Source organism: Mus caroli, unplaced genomic scaffold (genome assembly GCF_978045245.1).
Source record: "Mus caroli unplaced genomic scaffold, Mus_caroli_1 scaffold_17, whole genome shotgun sequence".
NCBI classification, from domain to species: Eukaryota; Metazoa; Chordata; class Mammalia; order Rodentia; family Muridae; genus Mus; species Mus caroli.
Genome location: NW_028227272.1, coordinates 29,342,310 through 29,362,679, shown reverse-complemented (window position 1 = coordinate 29,362,679; position 20,370 = coordinate 29,342,310). Strand labels below are relative to the sequence as shown.

The window sequence follows — 20,370 nt, the reverse complement described above, 5'->3', positions numbered from 1 at the left end:
AAATAGCTTATCTGAATTTTAAAAACTTAAACCAGGGGCTAGAGAGATTGGCTTAGCTGTTGAAATCAATGGTTGCTCTTTCAGAGGTCCTGAGTTCAATTCCCAGCAACCACATGATAGCTCACAACAGTGAGCCATGCATGTAACAGAATTTGATTCTTCCTTCTGGTGTGCAAGAAAAAAACACTTAGATGCATACATGCATGCACACACAAGAGCACGTGTGCACACACACACAAATAGAACTTTGTCAGGCAGTGGTGCCATATATATTACTTTAATCTTAGGACTCAGGAGGAAGAGGCAGGCAGATCTGAGTTCAAGGTTAGCCCAGTCTACACAGCCAGTTCTAGGTCAGCCATAGCTACACAGAAAGACCCTGTCTCAACTAAATGAAATAAATTGAACCTAATCTTTTTTGTTTTGCTTACCTTTCCTGTTTAAACACAGACAAAACAACAAAAAAAAAAAAAAAAAAAAAAAAAAAACAGGTAGAGAGGCTGAAGAGATGGCTCAATGGTTAGGAATTCCAGAGGACCTGGGTTCAATTCCCAGCTCAAAACTAACTCCAAGATCTAACGCCTTCATACATGCAGGGCAAACCACCAATGTACATAAAATAAAAGTAAGTTATTTATAAAAAAAAAAAAAAAAATGGAGAATGTGATTCTTTTCACTCTTTGAACTATTTTTAATCAATATATCCTATTTAAAATGTGTATTTTGCAGCAGGAGTATTTTAGGCTCAATGCCTTTGTTATTCCTTTGTTTTTCTAAAATACAGGTCAAAATCTAGTACCTCAGTCTTCTAAGTGTTAGAAGTACTTCCATACCTAGCCCCCAAAGAATGTCTTTGAGAATTGGTGATATGATAGGGTTATTATTTTTTATTATTATTGTGTATGTGCTTGCCACAGTCCATGTGTGTGGGTCAGAGGACAACTATCAGTAGCTGATCCTCCTTCAATCATGGGCCCCAAGGATCAAATTCAGGTCATCGGGCAGCAACTTTTATATGTTGGGCCACTCACCGACTGACAGACTTTAACCCTACCAACTGTTAAAGCAAGTTTGTTACATGACTACACATAGAATAGTAGTGTAACAGGGAAATAGTCTACTTCTAAACTGCTCAAAGCAGGCCAGCTAATAGCCCCTGCACTTCCTATCACCCTCGTGTGTCCCTTTGGGAGATATTGCCAGCCTTCTAGCCAGCTTCTCTCATTTCTTGGGCTGATCATCTGCTATTTGCTCCCATTATACCTGTACTAAGAGACAATCTTCAAGCTACAACACTTTTTAAAAAGAAATTATTTATTTATTTTTATGTATATGATGAGTACACTGTAGCTGTCTTCAAACACACCAGAAGAAAGTATCAGACCCCATTACAGATGGTTGTGAGCCACCATATGGTTAATGGGAACTGAACTCAGGACCTCTAGAAGGGTGGTCAGTGCTCTTTAACTGCTGAGTCATCTCTCCAGCCCAAGCTACAACACTTTTAACCCATGTGTTTTACTCCAAGTGCCCCTGGCTCTTGCAAACGCCATTACTCCAGAATCTTCCTTCTGCCCACTCAATAGGCAATGATAGTCATGAAGGCCAAAAAAGACTAAGCTATATAAACAGCTAAAAGAAACCCAGATGCATAAGGAAAGCACTAGATATCATAGCAGAATACAAGGACTGGCAGAAAAAAACAATCTCATGAGAGAACCAATATAGTTTCATATTTTTATAAATTTCTGTTAATACCTAGCATAAGAGAAAAACACCTGAGATTTTCATATCATCTGCATAATTTTAAATCTATTGCTTTATTTAAATTCAAATATAGGAAGAATATTACATTCCAGTCCCACACAGAAACATAGTAGTAAAGAGAGAAACAATATCATTTTAGATAAACGTGAATATTCTTGACACTACACCAAAATTCAACTGATCGTGGCTCCTTAAAGATTTGTGCTAAGTTTGGGTTGGAGAGGTGGTGCAACAGTTAAGAATGCACTGCTTTCTGTGTGCACACACACACACACACACACACCACACTAACCTACAATACTTGCTCCAGGATAACACACACACACACACACACACACACACACACACACACACACACACACACAAACACCCCTGCCTATCTGTAATAACAACTCCAGATATCCCATTTTCTATTCTAGCCTCCTTGGGTAACTCACATGTACATATTCACCACACCACACAAACACACACACCACACAAACACACACACACATAACACGGTAATATTAAAAAATAAGTCTTAAGCTATAATGTCAGTTCCAGAATAACATACCCACACCCATGCACATATACACAACTTACTTGTAATGCCAGCTTCAGGATATCTCCATGCCCTCCTGCATGCACATGCACATGCACATGTACACCCACACCCACACATGACTAATATTAAAAAAAAAAAAAAAAAAAAAAGCCAGGAAGTGGTGGTGCCCATCTTTAATCACAGCACTTGGGAGGCAGAGGCAGGCATATCTCTGAGTTCTGGGACAGCCAGGGCTACAGAGACACCTTGCCTAGGAAAAAAAAATTAACCAACCAACCAACCAACCAAACAATAAAAGAAAAGAATCTTTTTAAAATGGTTTGTGTTAGCTTTTTATCCTCCATCTCAATAAAATTCATTGTTCTAAGTCATAGGCAGTCTCACAGACTTTGGCTCTTCTGCTTGCTTTGTATTGAGGATACAGCATCTCTATCCAACAGTTTTGAAAGAAATGCTTCTTCCTATGATTTTGATGGTGATTGTGTTAGTGGCTTGGTTCCCAACATAGTACTATTGAGAGCCTTTGAGAACAAAGCAGCTTTGGTCATTTGGGTTTACACCCTTGAGGGAGTGTGAGACCCTGCTTTCTTTTATTTCTTTTTCTGTTTCTTGGCTGCCAAGAACTAAGCAACTTCTTACAGCATAGGCTCTCCTTATGATGTGTATAGATTAGCCACAAGCAAAGGGACCAACTAAAACCTCCAAGAATTAACTAAAATAGTGTCCTCTTTTTAAGATGACTAACTTAACTATCTTATAATGTAACATGAAGCTGTCTAATACTTCTCCATCTCTCATTATCTATAATGTGTAGGTGAACAGTCAGGGCAGGATGGGGCTTAACATTAAAAGTACTTGCCTAATTGTAGCATGGCAACCCAGCTGTAATCCCAGCCTTGGAAGGTGGTAGGTACATAGATTTCCTCAGAGATTAAAACATTCCACCCTACAGCAAGAGCCTTAAGCAGGAAAGTAACTCAAAACTTCCTGAAACTGACCAAATTCATTAGGCCTTTTCCTGGGAAAGTTAACAATAAAAGCTGGGCTACAAAGAAGACTCTCAGAGCAGACCAGCTGCCTGAAGAAACAAAATCCAGTTGGGCTGCCTGGAAGAGGTTTAAAACTGGGGCACTTGGAAACTATCCAACCTACTGAGTGGATTGAATCCTACTGTTGTTGAGCTGCCTGAAGGTTGTGCAGTGAGCTCCAGGTTCCCAGCTTTGTTAGGTGGGCTTTGGGGATAGAGTTAGTTGCCTTTGAGATAGTCTGTTCCTCCTTTAACCCCTCAGCCATATGCCTGTAAGGAACCCCAGTAAAACTCATTAGTTCATCAAGTTGAACTTTGGTGGTATCTGTACCTGTAGTAGGCCCTATATCTGTTGTGCCTCCCCAGAAAAAGTTTTGTCACACAACACTGCAAAAACAGGGAGTTCCCCAGAGCAATCTGGCCAGGGAAACCAACTGTATCAGAGAGTTCTGGGTTTGACTCAGAAACCCTACCCCAGTGAATAAGGTAGAAGAGTAACGAAGGATGGAGCTCAGCTTCTGGCCTTCAATGTATGCACATGCACACATGAGCATATCCTTCAATAAACTTTATCATTTACACTACCTCTAGATTATTTACAATACCTAATTCAATGTAAATGCTTTCTAAATGTTCTGTTGTTTTGTAATACTGATAAGAAAAATGTCCATATATGTTCAATACAGATGGAATTTCTGCAGTGCTAGGAATTAAATCTAGTGTCTAACACATCCTAGGCAAGTGTTCTACTTAGGGAGGAAATATTAACATCTAACGAATTTTAGCTTTTAAAAGAATTATTTCTCCTTCTTGCCTGGTACACCTTTAATCCCAGAACTAAGGAGAAAGAGGCAGGCATATCTCCGAGTTTAAGAGTAGTCTGGTCTACATAACAAGCTCCAGATGAGTCAAAGACACACAGTGAGATCCTATCTCAAATAAGTAAATAAATAAAAAATTTTTAATTTTCTTCCCTATGCTAACGTTTCTACAAAATTTAAAGTGGATCTCTTATTTTCCTGTTTCAAACTATTTTCCTGTACTGGTGTTCTCAATACAATATACATTTCACCATCTTGTTTGCCCAACCACAGTAAGATTCAACCATCTATTTTTTAAGCAAAACCTAAAATGTTTGTCTCATACAGGTAAGTAGGTACTTATTAAACTATCACTGTTCTTTAAAGTTGATTAAATACCCCATACTTCAGCATACTCTGAATATGCCAATACTACTAACAAGATTTTTGCACACAACAAGGACTATTTTTTCCTGTGTCCAAAATAGGAACAGAACTTGGAGAAATTAAAACAAGAGAAGATAAAGTATACAAAACAATAAAGAGTTATCAGTCAAGTATATATTCAGAAAATATATAACATAAAATTAAGAGTTTTTTTAATATAATAAAAGAGGTTTCCATAAAAGGCAGCAATTCCAAAGAGAGTGGGGGAGATGGGGAACTAGGTACAGTAATGCATGTCTTCAATCCTAGAATTTAGAATATAGAGCAGGCAGCCTCTAAGTTCCAGGCCAGCTAGAACTACATAGTGATATCCTTCCTTAAAAAAACAACAACAGCAACAACAATAACAACCCCAGCAATTCAAAAAGTTTCCTACTTTGTGGCCTTCTGTAACATATTGTCAATTGTTAATGTACAACATTATTCTCCATTAAGAATTATAGCTTCCCAAAAGGGAATACAGAAATATATGATAAAAACTGATTCTATAAATGAAGACACAATCTCTGAGCAAGCCCTCAGTTAACTTCAGTTAACTTTATTAAAATCCTAGATAACAACAAAGTCAGATAAGGATAAGCAAGCAAAGAGAACTTACCACCAAACAAAGGCTCTGGCTCCACCAATATTTCTTGCTTTTGAGGAATTGGAGCACGAACTTCTTCTCTATTAAAAGAAAGTGAGAAGATATCACTATGACACCTGTTTTCCTTTAATTGGGAATGTATTCAAAGAGTATCAAGTGAAACACAGTTTTTACGAACTACAGTAATCAAGATAAAAGTTGTAAGTGATTTCTACAGAGATTACCTGAAATAAAACATCTAGCACAGAAAACTAAAATGGTTTACAAAGAAAAAATAAACAGAAAAGTAAAATACTGATCCCTTTTCATCTCAGGTCCCTTACACCTTTAATTTTTTTAAATATTGTTTTTTAAAATTATGGGGTATAGGAGAGATAGATGAATAGTTGAAGCCTCAGATTCTCCTGGAGTTGGAAATATAGGTTGTTGTGAACTGCCCAGCATAGTTTCTGGACATGGAACTTGAGCCCTCTACAAGAGCAGTATGTGCTCATAACCACTGAACCATCTGTCCTGTCTCAAACAAACTAAGCTGACACATGCTCTCTCTCTCCCCTTCTCTCCTTCCTCCCAACCCTCTCCCCACCCCACCCCCAAACAAAGTCCCACTATGTAGTCATGTCTGACCCAGAATCACAGAGATCCACCTGCCTCTCTCTGCCTTCATGTGCTAGGATTAAAGCTTGTTCCATACTACATCCAGGCTGCAGTAGTTGTTTTGGGCTTTTTTAAATGCAATTTTTGCTCCTTCTTCCCTGACCCCTACCTAAGAACTGAACCCCAGGCCTTTCATTTGTGTGGCAATTTGTCTACCACTGAGCTAAATCCCCAACCCTCCCTAAATTTTATTTTTAGTTTAATTATGTATGTGGGAGTATGTGTATATATGAGTGCAAGGCCCTCAGAGGCCATAAGTGACAGGCACCTCTAGAGCTGGAGTTACAGGCTCTTAACTGTGGAGCCATCTCTCCAATGCCCAGCCTCCCTGAATTCTTAAAGATAAGGAATAAAACTGGCATGGTCACACTTTTAATCCCAGCACTCAGAAAGCAGAGACAGACAGGTCTCTGAGTTTAAGGCCAGCCTGATCTACAGAACAAGTTCCAGGACAGCCAGGGCTACACAGAGAAACCTTGTCTCAAAAAAAACAAAACATAAAACAAAACGAACAACATGGAAAATATAGGCTTAGTAGAATTGATATAATTATTGCTATAACATACATTATAACAAAAGGATATAGCAAAGAAGCTTAAACAAATAGGTAATAAATTTTATTCTATGAAGGAAGAAGCTACCATTAGTGTAATCGTGAAGTATTTACTCAGCAGATCCTAGTATATAGAAAAGGAATTTTCTATATAATATATACTAAAATATAAACTCTTATTTTCTATGTGTGTGAAGGCTTGCCTCAAAGTGGTTCTTCAGACCACGTGCATGCAGTCCCCTAGGATGCCCTGGGGCTGGTAAAAGTTTAGTCCTCTAGAAAAGTGGCTAGTACTCAGAATATTGAGCCATCTCCCTAGCCATAGAAATTCTGGGCCTAAGAAGATGGCTCAGTGGGTAAGGATGCCTGCTGCCAAGTCTGATGATCGCAATTTGATTCCCAGTATAGACACAGTGAAAAGAGAAAACTGACTTCCAAAATCTGTCCTCTAACCTCCAACAATGTGCCAAGACATGAGCACATCCATACATACAGTGATAAATATAATAAGAATTTTAAACAAATAAGTTACTCAGTAAGGGATAGAGTTCAGCAGTAGAATATATGTCTAATGTCTACAAAGTCCTGTGTGTGACCCCCCAGCACTGGAAATACATTTTTTAAAATTTATTTTCAAATTTTTCAACATAGAAACAATATAATTACTCACCAATAACTCAGTAAAAAAATTTATTTTATAAACTTTTTCTCTTTTTCCTTCTTTTTTTTTTTAACCTAGGAAGGTGAAACCTAAAGCTTTGTGATAAACTTGAAAGCTGCTTGTTTTAGAGCAACTGACTCAGTGGTTAAGAGTATTGACTGAGCCAGGCAGTGGTGGTGCACACCTTTAATCCCAGCACTTGGGAGGCAGAGGCAGGCGAATTTCTGAGTTCGAGGCCAGCCTGGTCTACAAAGTGAGTTCCAGGACAGCCAGGGCTACACAGAGAAACCCTGTTTCGAGAAAAAAAAAAAAAGTATTTACTGTTCTTCCAGGACCCAGCACTGATATGGTAGCTCATAGAAATCTCTACCTTCAGGGGATCCAACAGCCTATTCTGGCCTTCATGGCACCAGGTATACAGATGATGCACAGATATACATGAAGAGGGGAAACATTTATACGCATAAAAAATTAAAAACACAAATAAATGGGATCTGGGCATGGTGGCATATGTCTTTATTACCAGTTATTGGAAAGAAGAGACAGGTGGATCTCTGTAAGTCTGAGGCCTGCATAGTGAGTTCTAGGACAGTGAGGATTATGCAAAGAGACACTGTCTTGAAAAACAAAAAACTAAATGGTATGTTATCTTTAAAATTAGTTTATTTAGCCGGGGAGTGGTGGCGCACGCCTTTAATCCCAGTGCTTGGGGAGCAGAGGCAGGTGGATTTCTGAGGCCAGCCTGGTCTACAGAGTTCCAGGACAGCCAGAACAACACAGAGAAACCTTGTCTTGAAAAAACCAAACCAGGGCTGGTGAGATGGCTCAGCAGGTAAGGGCACTGACTGCTCTTCCGAGGGTCCTGAGTTCAAATCCCAGCAACCACATGGTGGCTCACAACCACCCATAATGAGATCTGGCGCCCTCTTCTGGGGTATCTGAATTCAGCTACAGTGAACTTATGTATAATAATAAATAAATCTTTTAAAAAATAAAAAAAAAGAAAAAACCAAACCAAAGCAATCAGTTTGTTTAAAGTTGTAATCAAATATTAAAAGCACTTAATAGGGACTGGAGAGATGGCTCAGCAGTTAAGAGTGCCGACTGCTCTTCTGGAGGTCCTGAGTTCAAATCCTAGCACCCACATGGTGGCTCACAACCATCTGTAATGAGATCTGACGCTCTTCTGGTGTGTCTGAAGAGAGCTACATTGTACTTACATATAATAATAAATAAATTTTTTTTTAAAGTGCTGGATATTCTTGAGCTTAACTGTCATAGAAAAACAGTAACTTGTAAGACTTCTAAGCATATAGGCCAACAGGATGACTCTGTAGGGAAGACACTTGCCACCAAGGCCTGACCAACTTATTGGATTCCTAGACCAACTTTTGGAAGGAGAGAACTGACTCCCTCAAGTTGTTCTCTGATCTTCCCATAACAGATATGGCACCCATATACCCAAACACATAATAGTGAAATAAAAAAGGATTATAAACATAAATATCAGGTGGCTCACAAACACCTGCAACTCTAGCTCCAAGAGATCTGACAATCTCTCTTGGCTTCCATGAGTACTCACACTCCTGAGTGTGAGGACAAGCACACACCTACATAATTATAAAAAAAAAAAAAAAAAGCCCCTATGAGGTAAGAATTATTGTATATCTGAAGATATTTGCCAATGTTAACTACAATGAGTGAAAAGACAACAGAAGAAGGTGAATTGGAAGGGAAGTTCTAGTTAAGGAATTAGGAGCTACTATTAAATGTTTATCAGTTAGCATATAAACAATCTACCCAAATCATGATGTAACTAGCTAGAGAAGGTATTCATTTGTGGGGACAATTTGCTACTTATAAGCTGAGTCAAAACAATGTCTGGGGCTTATGAGTTTGAGACTAGCTTAGACAACAAATAGATAAAAATAAGCTCAAAAAATAAATGATGTGGGGCTAGGATTTAACTCGATGATAGAGTACCCAGCAATGGTTACGCCCTGGGTTTCATCACACACACACACACACACATACACACACTCTCTCTTTCTCTCTCTCTCTCTCTTTCTCTCACTCTCTCTCTCACTCACTCACTCACACACACACACACACACACTCTCTCTCTCTCTCTCTCTCTCTCTTTCTCTCTCTCTCACTCACACACACACACACACACACACACACACACACAGAGGCACACAAAGAGCTGAAAGTCCTTAAGGAAAAAAAAAGGCAAATTGCTTGCTAGTCATGGTGGCCCATACCTTTAATTTTAGCACTGGGAGACAAACACAGGCAGATCTGAGTTTGAGGCCAACCTGGTCTACACAGTGAGTTCAAGTTAGCCAGTAAGATCCAGTCTCAAAACAAAAACAAGTACTGTTTTAGATACAACTGTTTGATTGTATGTATGTATATATGTGTGTATGTTTGTATGTATATGTTTTGAAAAAATGTGTATATGGTCCCCTAAATCGAATGTAAATATCTATTATTGAAGTTTCTACCAACTATATAATTCTTCAGCATTATTGATTTACTGGGACATACTAGCCTGGAATGCTATGTGATCAAGAAGGATCCAGGAAAGCTGGATGGTGGTGGCACAAAGCCTTTAATCCCAGGACCTGGGAGGCAGAGGCAGACAGATCACCATGAGTTCAAAGCCAGCCTGGTCTACATAGCAAGTTCTAGGACAGCCAAGGTTATACAAAGAAACCCTATCTTACAAACAAAACAAAACCAAAAACCAAATAAACAAAAAGAATGACCCAGGAATTTAGAGATCCTCTTGTCTGCCTCCAGAGTACTTAAAGGTGTTTAACATCTCATCTGGCTCAATATTGACTTCTATTAAAATTTTGAGCCATGATGGGGAATGGGATTACACTGGAGATAAATGGTTAATAGAAAACAAAAAACAGCCGGGCACTTAGGAGGCAGAGGCAGGCAGATTTCTGAATTCGAGGCCAGCCTGGTTTACAGTACAAAGTGAGTTCCAGGACAGCCAGGGCTACACAGATAAACCCTGTCTCAAAAAAGAAAAAGAAAAAACAAGCAAAAACTTTGTAAGGTATCAATATGATATCCAAAGTTCTTAACACTTACAGAAACAATATTCTACTAATCTGAAACTAGTTCTTGTTTTGTTTTGTTTTGTTTTAAGATTTTGTTTATTTTATTTATATAAGTACACTGTAGCTATCTTCAGACACCAGAAGAGGGCATCAGATCCCATTACAGATGGTTGTGAGCCACCATGTGGTTGCTGGGAATTGAACTCAGGACCTCTGGAAGAGCAGTCCGTGCTCTTAACCACTGAGCCATCTCTCTAGCCCCACGACCTGGTTTTAATTTACATCTAATTTAATAAAAAATGAAACTCTATAGAGGCTGAAAGATGGTTCAGCGGTTAAGAGCACTGGCTGCTCTTCCACAGGAACTGGATTCAATACCCAGCACCCACAAGGCAGCTCACAGCTGTCTATAACTCCTGTACCTGGGGATCTGACACCCTCATATAGACATACATGCTGGCAAAATACCAATACATATTAAAATAAATAAATGATTTAATAAAATAAAGTAAACCCCTGGCCCTTTGCCTGTTTTATTTAAAGTGATTCCTGTTGTTTAGTATCTCATAAATTATGAGAATTACAAATGACTAAGCATAGTAGAGTCTTACTTAAGGACTTTTAAAATTAAGGGTTTTTTTGGGGGGGGGGGGGGATTAGTCTGGTTTTTACAATGGAGACCAGGCTGGCCTGGAACTCATACAGATCTTTTTGGCCTTTGCCTCCTGAGTTATGGGACTAAAGTCACAAAGCCCTGGCTTCTTTTAAAGGTTGTGTACTTGTTGTTATTGTTAAAACTAATGGCTTAGCCAGAAATTATGATCACACCGGAATCCTAATTCATAGGAAGATTATGAATTCATGGCCAGCCTAGGCTACACAGCAATGGTATCTCAAAAACAAAAAGCCAATGAGCAACTGAGCGGCGTGGCCCATGCTGATAGCACTGCAGCAAGGCTCAGCACTAATACTTCCCAAAGGCTGATGAGCTTTTTTGCCTGAGAGTTATTTATTTATTGCAAACTCTAACTAATCAAGTATAAATGGCTCAGAAATGAAATATAAACAGTTCTACATATACTGAGGATGCCTTTAGTGATAAGGCAGGTAACTATTTAAAAGAATTTTGTTTATACACAATTGTTTATACACAGTTACATTTCAGTGTTAGACCTTAAAACTCAGGTACCATGCACGTTTTTCATACAATCTACTACTTAGCTATATCTTCAGCCTTAGTTCTTGAAAATATTTCAAGGTAATTCACCTTCCTGAGAAAATATAGGAAAATCTATATTTGGAAATGTGAGCTTTATTAGACTGTTTTTTTAATTATTTATTTTATGAACATTGCTATGGGTTTTTTTTTGCCTGCACAGATGTCTATGTTAGGTTGTCAGATCTTGGAGACAGTTGTGAGCTGCCATGTGGATACTGGGAATTGAACCAGGGTCCTTTCGAAGAGCAGTCAGTACTCCTTACCACTGAGCCATCTCTCCAGCCCCCTATATCTGCTTTTTTATTTTTTTTTAAGATTTATTTATTATTATATCTAAGTACACTGTAGCTGTCTTCAGACACACCAGAAGAGGACATCAGATCTCATTACGGATGGTTGTGAGCCACCATGTGGTTGCTGGGAATTGAACTCAGGACCTTCAGAAGAGCAGTCGGTGCTCTTAACCACTGATCCATCTCTCCAGCCCCTATATCTGCTTTTTAACTGCTATATAGCTTAGGAAAAAATGGCCATGCTCTAGTTTCCTCATAGGCAAAATAATAATGCCAATCTATAAAGTTCTCTCTTTTTAAAAAATATTCTGATGTACCCCAGTATGGCTTCAATTGACCATGAACTGCAGCTCCTCACATCTCTACTTCCTAAGCTATGGTTACAAGCAGGTGTCACTTAGTCTGGTTTTTACCCAGTATTGGGGATTTAGCCCAGAACCTCTTGAATGCCAAGCAAACATTCTACAAATTAGCTAACCCCCAAGCTAAAAAAAATTATTTTTGTTATATATCTGGTGGTTGTAGAATACATAAACCCCAATCTCAGGCCAATTACAACCGAGCAGTTGTATCATGCACTCTGCCTGCCTGCCTGCCTGCTGCCTGACTCTAACCCACAGTTCTTTTTAGGACTGAATAGAAGAGATCAAGTAGACAAGGACAGTTCTCTAGAGAATTTAAGGTATATTAAACACAAAATCTTCCACAAAAAATTTTCAGAGGCTTTCAACCTTTAAAATTTTCAAAACTAGAAAATTGGCCTAAGCCTGATAAAAATGCAGCTAGTTAGTTTAGGCAAATGAGTAAGTGCTACAATAAATAATAGGTTCATACTCTGTGTGTGGTCTGACAGCAGAGACGCTTGCTGAACTGGTACTAGGCTCCTCAGCAATTCCTCCTCCATCCAAAAACATAGTGACAGCCATCTCCAGGTTGTTGTTACAAGCTTCAAGCATGTGTTTTCCTACACTCTCACTTGCACCTGGAACAGCAAGGGACAGAAAAGAAAGGTTAAAATGACATCTTAGATTCAAGCTCACATTAAGACATAGAATTCCCAAACAAATTAACAGTCCTCTCCCCCTCCCCCATAAAAATGACTCACAGTAGGAGTTTCCTTCTGTCCTGCTGGCTGACTGGTAAAAATATATAGAACCAGAAAGAAACCGCAATAGCATGGCAAAAGGATACCCTTCCACAATCACAAGAAAAATCAAATGTTTGACATTTTTTTCCTTTCTTTTTAGTGTAGCCTGTTTGTTTTGTTTTGTTTTGTTTTGTTTTGTTTTGTTTTTTCGAGACAGGGTTTCTCTGTGTAGCCCTGGCTGTCCTGGCACTGTGTAGACCAGGCTGGCCTCGACCTCAGAAATCCACCTGCCTCTGCCTCCCAAGTGCTATGATTAAAGGCATGCACGCCACCACTGCGTGGCAAATTTTTTTGTTGTTTTTGTTTGTTTGCTTGTTTTAGATAAGTCTCACATTGTAGTGTTCAACTCAGAAATCCTCCTGCCTCTGCCTCGAATACTAGGCCTACAAGAATGGGCTACTGGCACCACACCTGGCTATTTGCCATTTCTTTTCATATGTGTATGGATGTGCATGTATATACATGTGAGTGTGCCAAGACACATACACCAAGGTCAAAGGACTACATCTGGTACTGTTCTTCCTTCTACTTTGTCAGAGACAGTCTCTTAGCTGCCACTATGTATGCTGGGCTAGCTACCTAGCAAACTTTCAGGGGATTCTCTAGCCTCTCATTTCAACATAGGAGGATTTGAACTCAAGTCATCATGTTTACATCTCCTCAGTTCTATTTGCAATTTCTTTAAATGGCTGAATTATTAGGTGTGGTGATTCATACAAGCACTTGGGACTAAGAGGCAGGTGGGTCTCCAAGAGTTCAAGGCCAGCCTGAAACTATACTATAAACCCTGGAGAGAAGGGGGTGGGAAGGGAGGGAGGGAGGGAGGGAGGGAGGGAGGGAGATAGAGATGTAAGCTGGGCATTGGTAGGAGTCAGAGGTAGGCAAATATCTGAGTTCAAGGCCAACCTGGTCTACAGAGCAAGTTCCAGGATAACCAAGGGCTACTATACAAAGAAACCATGTCATCAAAACAAAATAAAACAAAACAGCCAAAAACAGGAAAAAAAGAGATGAACTATATTATGTCAGAATTAATAAACTGAAAAGGGATAAGGAAAAATTAAACTTTACATTCTAAAAAGTTAGAAATATTTTCTGTTAGAAAGAATGCATTAACAATTTTTTATCTATTCAAAAAGTTTTTAAGGAGGAGCTAGGTTAGGGCTCAAACTCAGAACACATTTTTAATATCAAACCAAGAGAAGTAAACCAAAAGACAGTTTTGTCTAAAATATAAGTATCTGGTAAGAAATGGCAATCTTTGTTATTTAAAACTAGTCCAAACAATCACTTGTAAATAAAGCCAGCATAATCTGTTGAATGAAATGTAATTTGGTAGTCCTCTTTAAAAAACCAATTTTAGCCGGGCGTGGTGGCGCACGCCTTTAATCCCAGCACTTGGGAGGCAGAGGCAGGTGAATTTCTGAGTTCGAGGCCAGCCTGGTCTACAGAGTGAGTTCCAGGACAGCCAGGGCTATACAGAGAAACCCTGTCTCTAAAAAACCAAAAAAAAAAAAAAAAAAAAAAAAAACCAATTTTACAAGTACCAAGAAACTCCTGAGGGGGAAAGAAAGCACACAAGCACCTGCCATGGGTACACACCACTATAATGGGTAAATATGTGCTGGAGAGATGGGAGAAATGGAAGAGAAAACAAAGCAGAGGGTTCATACACTATGGAGGAAGGCAGAACTGGAGGCTCAGTGACGGTGAGGAAAAAGTGGACATGAGGAGGTCATGCTGAGGGTAGGGACATCATGGCCCACTTTGTTGCCTGGGCCATGTCTGGAGCAATGTGTAGGCCTGTGGCAGCAGGGGTCTGTGTTGATGTCCCAGGCCCATGTTACTGCCAAAGCCAGGCAAATGTCCCTGGTTTTGACTGCTGCCTGAGATACTGTGCTGAGCTGGTGTGTATGAAGAGGAACAGGTAAGCTGTCCCAAGAGTAAGAGCAGGAGAGACGACCCTGTCCTTTGTCAACAGCTGCACTGGGTGAGCTAGCCAGGGCAGTCAGTGCTGGAGAGCTCGCCCTAATGTGGCAACAGAAGCCAGATGACACTGGAAAGCTGGCAGACTGACCAACTCACCTGCCTCCCAGGTCTACCCAACGTCTACCTCATGTATGATCTGCTGACGTGCATGAAAGGGTTTGGCTGCAGATTCAAAACTGCAGGATCTCCATGACACTGGACAACAATAGGATATCCAAGAGAAGTCCCCATGAGGATCGAGTATTGATAGTACAGCAGAAGCCAGAGGCCTCGATAAAGACCTGGAAAATGACTCACTGCAATAAACATTTGCAAGTATGCTGTGTGACACACTGTGACATGCTACAGCTTCCGGGATGTTTTTTTTTAATTCTTTTTTTTCTTACTATTTATTTATTAGGGGGAGGTTGGAAGGGTGGAGGGTGGAGGATGGATACAAAGGGACAGAGATGAGTGGGACTGGGGTACATAATACGAAATTCACAAAGAATTAGTTAAGAAAAATATTTTTAAAAAAGAAATTCCTTTTGACTCAGTAGTACAGACCTCTAGATTCAAATCATTATGAAATACACAAACATGCCTAGATATATGTCTAGAGTAGATTCTGTTATTGAAGCAAAGTTTGAAACACAAAGCATCCTGTAATAGTACAATGTGAACCACATATATTTGATTTAAATATTATAAGGCTACTGCAAAGCACCTTGAGATTTCTGTTTTGGGTGGGTTTTCTTTATCTGAATTTATATACCTTGGAATCTTATTCTGTTGGTAGCTAATGTTCTTCTAAGATTTTTATCTTAATATGTCTATTGCAAAAGTATTTTGAGTATGCCATTTCAAGGCTGACAGCACAGAATTCCAATGTCCTCTGGCTTCTGTTGCTACAGCTGGGAAATCTGTTCTCAACTTAAAGAAAATGATTTTTATAGCAGTCATTGGTTCTAATTTCCTTTAAGGTTTCTGTCACTGGCCTGCAGTTCCACTGTGACTTATCATAGCTAATCTTATTTATTCCTTAGGATTCACTGGTTTTGTTTTTGTTTGTTCTTTTGTCTCTCAAGACAGAGTTTCTCAGTGTAACATTCCTGGTTGGCTCAAAACTCACTTTGAAGACCAGGTTGGCCTCAAACTCATAAGAGATCTACCTGCTTCTGCCTCTAAAATGGGGGATTCCTGCCTTCCTTGGAATTAAAATGAAGTGCTTTGTAATACTTGATATTTTCTGTTCTCAATTCTGGAAAAATCTTAGCCATATAATTTGAACTTTCCTTCATTCTTACTTTAATAATTATTTCTTTTCAGGAATCCAATTAGATATTATGCTACAATTTTTTTTTTTTCGGTTTTTCGAGACAGGGTTTCTCTTTATAGCTCTGGCTGTCCTGGAGCTCACTTTGTAGACCAGGCTGGCCTGGAACTCAGAAATCCACCTGCCTCTGCCTCCAGAGTGTTGGGATTAAAGGCGTGCGCCACCACGCCCGGCCGCTACAATTCTTAACAATGACATCTTGTTTGTTTTTCAAGACATGGTTTCTCTGTATAACAGCTCTGGCTGTCCTGGAACCCTGTAGACCTGACTAGTCTCTAACTCACAAAGATCCACCGGCCTCTGCCTTTCAAGTGCTGAGATTAAAGGCATGCACCACCATGCCCACCTTTTATGATGACTTTTATCTCAATCTTTTAACTGTAGTCTCTATCTCCATGCTGCATTCTCAGCAGTATCTTGTCCCTTAGTTCATTCTGAGACAGGGTTTGGCTCTTCCACAGACTGGCCTCCTCCTGCCTCAGCTTCCCAGTCCTGGAATTACAGGCTTTTGGCAGGTCATTTGACTTGGTAATTAATATCTTTACTGCTATCTTCTAGTTTACATATTTTCTCCTTCAGTGTGTCAACTGATTTAACACCATTTAATCCTTTCAAAGGTTCTATTTTTGCTTAGTTCTTCATCTGGTCATATTTTAAGAGTCTTAATTCACACTCCTACTTCAATCTTTTATTTCAGTTACCTATATAATATATAAACATATATACTATTATAATAAAATACAAACTTTCTATAATCTCTATAGATCACTATCTCTTATGATTCACTCATTATACAATGGGTTTTGTGTTATTTTTATTTTTCATTATGTATATGTGTGTGAGGAGGTGGGTATATGTACATGAATCCAGAGAGGGTGCTAAATTCCCTCGAGCTGGTAATTTTGAGTCAGTGCGTGTGCTTGGGTCCCTTGGCAAAAGCAGTTTGTGCTCTAACTGCTGAGCCATCTCTCCAACCTTGTAATTTTCTTCATCATTTATTTGTATGTGTATATCTGCATGAATGTATGTGCGTGTATGTGCAGTTGCACACATCTAAGAGCACAGTATATACATACATACACACACACACACACACATACATACACACAGTATAATCAGACCTCTTGGATCTGGAGTCCTAGACATTATCAGGAAGCCCGGTTCATCACGTGGTGGTGGAATTAAAACTCTGGTCCTAGCAGGCAGTGGTGGAAAATGCCTTTAAACTCAGGTAGGGAAGTAGAGACAGGCAGGTGTCTGAGTTTGAAGCCATCTTGGACTACAGAGTAAGTTCCAGGACGGCCAGAACTGCATAGAGAAACCCTGTCTCAAAAAGTTGGCTCAGCAGATACACGTATTTGCCATCAAGTACTGAAATTACAGTATATACCACCTTGTTTAGGGCTCATCTGAGATTTGTTTACTAAGATCTAGTGTACTATGCCCTGGAACTTTTACCTGAAGATTGTTTTAAGTCTGGCATCCTCTTAACAGCTTGATGGATTTTGCAAGGAAATCACAGGTATGATCAAACAAGAGTTGATAGTGGGCTGAAAAGTTTTCCAAAACCACATCCACATGGGAAATATAACTCTGCAACAAGCCTTGTTAGACATCCTTCTCCATACATGGGATGTCCTGCTAAGACTACCAAAATGTCAGTTTCCTGAACAGAAACGGAGTCCTTCAAGCCTTGAGCTTTGTTTCTTGGGCTCCATATGCAAACAACCAAAACAAAACAAAAACCCTTACACAGAGAAACCCTATCTCACAAAAAAAAAAAAAAACCAAACAAACAAACACACAAAACCAATTTGTGCAGATTCCACAGGAGAGGTTATACAGTAAAGCCAGCTAACATCTGCACTCCCAATGTCATTTCATTGTTAGCCTTTTTTTGCCAGTACAATAATGAATTATGAAAGGTTTTTAAGATACTACACTATTTTCTGTGTATGAATGTTGACTGCACATATGTATATGTATCATATGTGTGTCTGGTGCACAAAAAGGTCAGTAGAGGGCTTCACCATCCTCTGGAACTGGAGTTAGTAGTGAGCTACTATTTGGATACTGGAAACCTAGCCCAGGTACTCTGCAAGTACAGTTAAATGTTCTTAATCAATATACCATTGCTCCAGTCCTCAATACCACACTTGGGGGGGGAGGGGGGTGGGCTTCAAGACAGGGTCTCTCTGTGTAGCCCTGGCTATCCTGGAACTCACTCTGTAGACCAGGCTGGCCTCGAACTCAGAAATCCGCCTGCCTCTGCTGGGATTAAAGGCATGCGCCACCACGCCCAGCCTAAAATAGTATTTTTTAAAGGGCCTCAAGTTTGTAGCTCTAGTGAGCCCGGAACCCAGTGTGTAAAACAGGCTAAGCACCTCTAATTCACAGAGAACCTCTTGCCTCTGCCTCCTAAGTATTTCGTTAAGGCGTATACTACTTACTCCTGGTCCTCCTATATAACTTCAGTTACTACTAACTCAAAGGTTTTAGTTCAAGTCCTTCACACCTTTTACTTAATTACAACAAGCCTCTAAGAGGCTTTTGCTGCTAGGGTGTGTTCCAAAGCACAGCCTAATTGTACAACCCACCCAGACTTCCCTAATGGTTCTCTCTTGACAGCTAAAAATAAATCCCAGAGCTGCAAAATTAGTTGTTCATGACAAGGTCTTAGCTTATTTCTCTTGCTTTGCCAATCCTCTTATCCAATTTAGAAAATTTACTAAACCCAAAACAAATGAAATACTTGAGATGCCATTACATCCACCTGCCCCACCTAGTTTAGAAATTCTGAGAATTACCTTAATCTGTCAGTTTGACCACTGATCTACCTAACCTCTTGAATCACAATCAGTGATACTTTTCTATTACATTCACAAGCTTATCACTAAGGAGTAAATGCTGGTTTACTTTCTAGTTCAAACTTTTTGTTTGTTTGTTTGTTTCTTGAGATTGGCATTACCAACTTAATTTGATTTTTTTTTTAGCCATTTTTGCCAGCACAGTGATGGATTATGAAAAGATTCTTAAAATACTATACTTTGGGGCTGGCGAGATGGCTCAGTGGTTAAGAGCACTGACTGCTCTTCCGAAGGTCCAGAGTTCAAATCCCAGAAACCACATGCTGGCTCACAACCATCTGTAACGAAATCTGATGCCCTCTTCTGGAGTGTCTGAAGACAGCTACAGTGTACTTACATATAATAAATAAATCTTTAAAAAAAAAAATCTATCACTTTAGATAAACCCATGGAAATTAAAAAAAAAACCTATACTTTGTATTTATTTTTATGTGTATGAATGTTTTTGCTTGCATGTATGTCTATACATCATGTGTTTGTCTTGTATAGGAGGCAGGACAGGCAACTTCCATATATGCATTTACATATATGCACCTGTATAGCCCTGACTGTCTGGAATTCACTCTGTAGACCAGGCTAGTCCACTCAGAGATTTGCCTGCTTTTGCCTCCCCAGTGCTAGGATTAAAGGCTTGTACCACCACATCCAGTAAAAATCTCTTGAAAGAACTGATAACATTTATACTTGCATGTTATCAATTAGCTCACTTAGAAGAACTGTTTCATAGCAGAGACTGGAGAAAGGGCTCAGCCATCAAGATTGCTTGCTACTACTCTTATGAGGACCTAAGTCTGAAGCTCATAACAACATGCTACCCCAGCTTCGGAGACTGTGGTGCCCTTTCCTGGCCTCCAAGGGAATCCAAGCATGTGTCACTGACACATACATAAAAACAATATCTAAACAACAACAAAAAAAGACCAGGTGTGGTAGCACAAGCGAATCTCCGAGTTCAAGACTTACATAGAAAGTTTCAGGACAGTCAGCACTACATAGAGACCCTCTCTTAAAACAAACAACAAAAAAGGAGAGTGAACTATTTCATAGAACTTTAGCTCAATAGATAATACACCAAGCCGGGCGTGGTGGCACACGCCTTTAATCCCAGCACTCGGGAGGCAGAGGCAGGCGGATTTCTGAGTTCGAGGCCAGCCTGGTCTACAAAGTGAGCTCCAGGACAGCCAGAGCTATAAAGAGAAACCCTGTCTCGAAAAACCAAAAAAAAAAAATAGATAATACACCAAAGGAAAAGGAATCAAAACCACTAAAAACCTTTTTAATGTTTCTGACAGAGAATTTCCAATAAAGAAAACCACACAAATTTTAAAGTGGTACCTCAAACAATATAAAGAGAATTTAAAATAGCAGAGATCACTCATTATCTGATAAACTTTTAGGTATCAAAAAAGTATTTATAGCTG

General features: G+C 39.4%; 1 protein-coding gene across 4 annotated transcripts in view; it reads right to left on the bottom strand.

The window, feature by feature from the left end:
* Ubxn7 (UBX domain protein 7) overlaps positions 1-20,370 on the bottom strand; it is a 69,108-nt gene that overhangs the window by 27,678 nt on the left and 21,060 nt on the right. For all 4 annotated transcript variants that reach the window (XM_085832417.1, XM_021185364.3, XM_085832418.1 and 1 more), the window contains exons 2-3: positions 12,466-12,613; positions 5,184-5,251 (exon numbers count right to left, since the gene is read on the bottom strand). In XM_085832417.1, coding sequence (XP_085688543.1) covers positions 5,184-5,251; positions 12,466-12,613 — 216 coding nt within the window. The remainder of the gene's footprint in view (positions 1-5,183; positions 5,252-12,465; positions 12,614-20,370) is intronic.